Source organism: Girardinichthys multiradiatus, chromosome 5, assembly GCF_021462225.1.
Source record: "Girardinichthys multiradiatus isolate DD_20200921_A chromosome 5, DD_fGirMul_XY1, whole genome shotgun sequence".
NCBI lineage: Eukaryota > Metazoa > Chordata > Actinopteri > Cyprinodontiformes > Goodeidae > Girardinichthys > Girardinichthys multiradiatus.
The window spans coordinates 53,400,138-53,406,137 of NC_061798.1; the positions used below are offsets into that span (position 1 = coordinate 53,400,138).

The following is a 6,000-nucleotide window of genomic DNA, read 5'->3' on the forward strand; positions in this document are numbered from 1 at the left end:
TTTAATGTAAATCATCTTTAATGTGTGTTTTGGCTCGTACTCGTACTCGTCGTTTTCCGCTTTATCCGGGACCGGGATGCGGGGGCAGCAGACTCAGCAGAGACGCCCGGACGTCCCTCTCCTCAGACACCTCTTCCAGCTCCTCCTGGTAGAGCCCAAGGCGTTCCCAGGCCAGCCGAGAGACATAGTCCCTCCAGCGTGTCCTGGGCCGTCCCCTGGGCCTCCTCCCGGTGGGACGTGCCTGGAACACCTCCCGAGGAAGGCGTCCAGGAGGCATCCGGTATAGATGCCCAAGCCACCTCAACTGGCTCCTCGATGTGGAGGAGCAGCGGCTCTACTCCGAGCTCCTCCCGGATGGCTGAGCTCCTCACCCTCTAAGGGAGTGCCCGGCCACCCTACGGAGGAAGCTCATTTCAGCCGCTTGTATCCGGGATCTATGGCCATAGGTGAGCGTAGGAACGTAGACCGACTGGTAAATCGAGAGCTTCGCTTTTCGGCTCAGCTCTCTCTTCACCACAACGAACCCCCATTACTGTGGCAGCCGCACCGATCCGTCAGTCGATCTCTCGCTCCATTCTTCCCTCACTCGTGAACAAGACCCCGAGATACTTAAACTCCTCCACCTGAGGCAGGAACTCCCCTCCAACCTGAAGAGGACAAGCCAACCTTTTCCGGTCGAGATCCATGGCCTCGGACTTGGAGGAGCTGATCTTCATCCCAGCCGCTTCACACTCGGCTGCGAACCGCCCCAGCGCATGCTGTAGGTCTTGGCTAGAGGGGGCCAGCAGGACCACGTCATCTGCAAAAAGAAGAGACGAAATCCACTGGTCCCCAAACCAGACCCCCTCCGGCCCTTGGCTGCGTCTAGAAATCCTGTCCATAAAAGTTATGAACAGGACCGGTGACAAAGGGCAGCCCTGCCGGAGTCCAACATGCACCAGGAACAGGTCCGACTTAGTGCCGGCAATGCGAACCAAACTCCTGCTCTGCTTGTACAGAGAACGGATGGCCCCTAATTCCATACTCCTGGAGCACCCCCCACAGGGCATCACAAGGGACACAGTCGAATGCTTTCTCCAGGTCCGCAAAACACATGTGGACCGGTTGGGCAAACTCCCATGAACCCTCGAGTACCCTGTAGAGGGTATAGAGCTGGTTCAGTGTCCCACGGCCGGGCCGAAAACCACACTGCTCCTCCTGAAGCCAGGGTTCGACTATCGGCCGGACTCTCCTCTCCAATACCCTGGCGTAGGCCTTACCAGGGAGGCTGAGGAGTGTGATCCCCGTGTAGTTGGAACACACCCTCTGGTCACCCTTCTTATGTAGGGGGACCACCACCCCGTCCGCCACGCAATGTTGAAGAGGCGTGTCAACCATGACAGCCCCACAACATACAAAGACTTGAGGTACTCAGGGCGGATCTCATCCAACCCCGAAGCCTTGCCACCGCGGAGCTTTTTAACCACCTCGTTGACTTCAGTTTGGGTGATGAAAGAGTCCAACCCCGAGTCCCCAGCCTCTGTTTCCACCAGGGAATGCATGATGGCAGGATTGAGGAGATCCTCGAAATACTCCTTCCACCGGCCGATAGTGCCCAGTCGAGGTCAGCAGCTCCCCACCCCCACTGTAAACAATGTTGGCGAAGCACTGCTTCCCCCTCCTGAGGCGCCGGACGGTTTGCCAGAATCGCTTCAGGGCCAACCGGTAGTCCTTCTCCATGGCCTCACCGAACTCCTCCCAGGTCCGAGTTTTTGTCTTTGCCACCGCCCGGGCCGTGGCATGCTTGGCCCCACGGTACCTGTCAGCCGCCTCAAGAGTCCCACAAGCCAACCACAGCCGATAGGTCTCCTTCTTCAGCTTGACAGCGTCCCTTACTGCCAGTGTCCACCACCGGGTTCGGGGATTGCCGCCGCGACAGGCACCGCAGACCTTACGGCTGCAGCTACGGGCGGCAGCATCGACAATAGATGTGGAGAACATGGTCCACTCGGACTCTGTCTCCAACATCCCTCGGAATCTGGTCAAAGCTCTCCCAGAGGTGAGAGTTGAATACATCCCTGGTCAAGGGGTCGGCCAGACGTTCCCAGCAGACCCTCACTATGCGCTTGGGCCTGCCAAGTCTGTCCGGCTTTCTCCTCCTCCAGCTGATCCAACTCACCACCAGGTGGTGATCAGTGGACAGCTCAGCCCCTCTCTTCACCCGAGTGTCCAAAACATGCGGCCGAAGGTCTGATGATACGATAACAAAGTCGATCATTGACCTCCTGCCTAGGGTATCCTGGTGCCAAGTGCACTGATGGACACCCTTATGTTTGAACATGGTGTTCGTTATGGACAATCCGTGACTAGCACAGAAATCCAATAACAAAACAACGCTTGGATTCAGATCGGGGAGGCCATTCCTCCCGATCACGCCTCTCCAGGTGTCACTGTCGTTTCCCACGTGGGCGTTGAAGTCCCCCAGCAGAATAATGTAGTCCCCAGGAGGGGCACTATCCAGCAACCCCGACAGGGACGCCAAGAAGGCCGGATACTCCGCACTACCACTCGGCCCGTAGGCCGAAATGATAGTCAGAGACCTCTCCCCAACCCGAAGGCGCAGGGATGCGACCCTCTCATCCACTGGGGTAAACCCCAACACGAGACGGCTGAGCTGGGGGGCAACAAGCAAACCCACCCCAGCCCGCCGCCTCTCCCCGTGGGCCACTCAAGAGTAGAAGAGAGTCCAGCCCCTCTCGAGGAGATGGGTTCCAGAGCCCACGCTGTGCGTGGAGGCGAGCCCGACTATTTCTAGTTGATATCTCTCGACCTCCCGCACCAACTCAGGCTCCTTCCCCCCCAGCGAGGTGACATTCCACGTCCCTAGAGCCGGCCTAAGCATCTGGGGATCGGGCCGCCGAGGTCTCCACCTTCGTCCGCCGCCCAATCCTCTTTGCACCGGTCCCTCACGGTTCCCCCTGCAGGTGGTGGGCCCACTGGGGGATGGTCTCGCGTCTCTCGTTCAGGCTTGGCCCGGCCGGGTCCCGCGAGGAGCAACCCAGCCACCAGGCGCTCTCCGACGAGTCCCGACCCCAGGCCTGGCTCCAGGGTGGGACCCCGGCTCCGCCGTACTGGGTGACGTCACGTGCCTCAATTCTGTAGTCGTCATGAGGGGTTCTCGAACCGCTCTTTGTCTGACCCGTCACCTAGAGCCTGTTTGCCATGGGAGACCCTACCAGGGGCATTTAGGCCCCAGACAACATAGCCTCTAGGATCATTCAAGCACTCAAACCCCTCCACCACATTAACGTGGCGGTTCAAGGAGGGGTGTGTGTTTTAGAATTATTATATTTTTTCTAATAGGCAAAAAATACTTTCTTGTTTTTATGGTATTCGGAAATTCAAGTTGGCCCAAAAAAATCTCCATTGCATAAAAGAAACATTTTAAATTGTATTATGAAAACATCACAAATTCACAAACAGTTTTGCACAAATGATTATGTATTAATTCAATTTAGTTTATTTATATAGCCCCAATTACACAACACATGTCATCTCAAGGCTCTTCACAACAGTCAGGTACATACATTCCAATTAATCGTAATCATTGAGCAGTGCAGTATTAAACACTCTAGCCATTTCTTTTGAAACTTCCATCCATCCACTATACCTGCTTCGTCTATGCAGGCAGGGTACAGCCTGGACAGGTATCCAGTCCATCGCAGGGCAACACAGAAACACACAACCATTCACACAGACCAGTTATCCTAACAGTCATGTTTTTGGACTGTTGGAGGAAGCTGGAGTACCTGGAGAGAACTGTGACAGTGTTATGATGTTAGGATGGGGTGGCTGAGAAGTTTGATATTTCAGGAAAAGCTAAGGCTCAGTAATGGGAAGCTGAGGAGACTTTTAATTGTCTGTTTGGATCTCAGCAGCTTAATTACAAATGTCTGACCTGTATGTATGATGAGGGCACTGTTGCCCTTGTTTAGCTTATGGACTCTGCCACTTCTCTCAGTCTACCACCAGAGCCTCCAGCATCTCAGCCTCATCTCCACAACAACCTCTAAGCCGCAGCAAGTCACATGACAATTTGTCCCCTGGCAGCAGTTCTAGGACTTGCCAGCAGCTGCCAGTACACATGATAAGGCGCCATCACAGTGTGCCATTGCCGATCATCAGCTGTCAGCAACCGTCTCTTCAGAAGGGTGAGAAGATCTTCAGTGACTTTCTCAACAAAAAATTTATTCCTATAGCAGCAACTTTTGATTCCCACAGGACCTGTCTGATTTATACTGCTCACCTGTCCACTCTTACCTGTTACCACCCACCTGTTCTCTCCTGTCCCAATATCTCATTCTCGAATGCTGGTAAGTGTTGAATAGGTAGGGGGACAGAAAATGGATTCAGACATGTGGAAAGACAGTGAAAATCAGACAAGTAAGAAGACAGATGGCGATGGTCAAACAGGTAAGAGGACAGACAGGTGAGGGTAGACTGTGAATGTGTATGCCTTACATGTGTGTGTGTTTGAACAGCTGCAGATGGGTTTTTGCCATTGTCTCTCGCTGACAATCAGCTCCGTTACATTCAGGAAGTGACAGCAGGGAGCATTGCCTTGGACAGGTAAGGAACAACACCTGGAGCCCCTTTGAAGGTTTTTTCTAATGTCACTGATGATGTCATTAGGTAGGTAAAGAAGTCAAATCATTTGTGCCCTCCCCCTCAGTGACATCGCAGCTTCCCTCTCAGGTAAAGTGTCACAGCTGGAGGAGATCCTTCTTCAGCTTCAGCTGGACCTGCTGAAGGTAAGACTCACATACTGTTGTCATACAGGTGAGAGCGTTACATCATCAGCCTGATGTTTTCCCATTTTCATATGGTGTGTTCAGGAGCAGCAGGACAAGGCAGCACTGCAGCAACAAGTTCTGAACCTCCATCAGGATAACCTCCGTCTGCAAGAGGAGAGTCATAGCGCTGCCGAGCAGATTCGTCGCTTTACCGCCTGGATGCAGCGCAGAGGATCGTTACCATGACAACACAAGCAACTACAGCACTACCGTTGTGGAAATGTCCAATTGGGACAAACCACTCCTTTGGTTACTGAGACTGCTTTGGGTTCCCTAACGCGATGTCACAAACCTGACAACTCTCCAGTTCAGTAAGGGTTAAATTTTTTCTGATGGTCAAAGTGAGAACAGAACAGGAAACTGTTAAAATGGTTTACCTGCTGGATGTGGTTATATTTCATCCCAACTCTAAATTGAAATAATTGTTATTGTTATATCAGTGGTGTGGAGTAAAATGTGCTTAGGAAGGTCTCCTGGTTGTTGGGTCTGACCTGGTAGAACCAAGGTGCATTCAGGGACTACTACAGGAGTCAGCAATCTGTGTTCCATGGTGTTTAAAGGTTTCAGATGATTGGCCCAATGAATAAAATTTTATTGTATTTTAATGTGGTAGTTTTGGCTTCCTTTCTTTGAAAAGGGATTGCTTCCTCTCCACTGTCACAATGAGGAACAGGGATTGACAGTAAAAGTAAGTTTGGACGAACTAGTAGTTTTTCTCTGACCATCAGCACTTTATCTGGGGCAGCAGGGGGGGACAAAATCCCTGTAGAATCCATTTGGACACAGCCTCAGAAACACTGGGCCATAAAAGTCGATCCAAGAACACTGAAGAGATCAATCATTGTTATAAGGCGACTGTGGCTCAGTAGGAAGAGTAGTTGTCTTGCAATCAGAAGGTTGTGGGTTCAATTCCAGCTTCCTCCTGCCATATGTTGATGTGCCCCTGGGCAAGGCACTTAACCTCAAGTTGCCTACCGATCTGCGTATCGATGTATGAATGTGTGAGCGTTAGTGAGTGCGATTGGGTGAATGTGGCTCTAGTGTAAAGTGGTCTGTATGACTGGAAAAACTCTATATAAGTTCAGTTCATTTACCATTTACCATTTATAAGTAGAAATGAGGTTGCTGCATGATGAATGATTTACTAATTGGTGTAGTAGAACAACTG

At 52.0% G+C, this 6,000-nt stretch overlaps 1 protein-coding gene across 2 annotated transcripts in view; it reads left to right on the forward strand.

The window, feature by feature from the left end:
* LOC124868931 (signal-induced proliferation-associated 1-like protein 2) overlaps positions 1-5,437 on the forward strand; it is an 83,924-nt gene extending 78,487 nt beyond the window's left edge. The window contains exons 16-19 of one of the 2 annotated variants that reach the window (XM_047366589.1): positions 4,001-4,190; positions 4,521-4,608; positions 4,712-4,790; positions 4,875-5,437. In XM_047366589.1, the coding sequence (XP_047222545.1) occupies positions 4,001-4,190; positions 4,521-4,608; positions 4,712-4,790; positions 4,875-5,018 (501 nt within the window). In that variant the 3' untranslated portion in view covers positions 5,019-5,437. Of the gene's footprint in view, positions 1-4,000; positions 4,191-4,520; positions 4,609-4,711; positions 4,791-4,874 lie in introns of those variants that run through there. The other variant, XR_007038430.1, reaches the window with a different exon arrangement.
* The last annotated feature ends 563 nt before the right edge of the window (positions 5,438-6,000 follow it).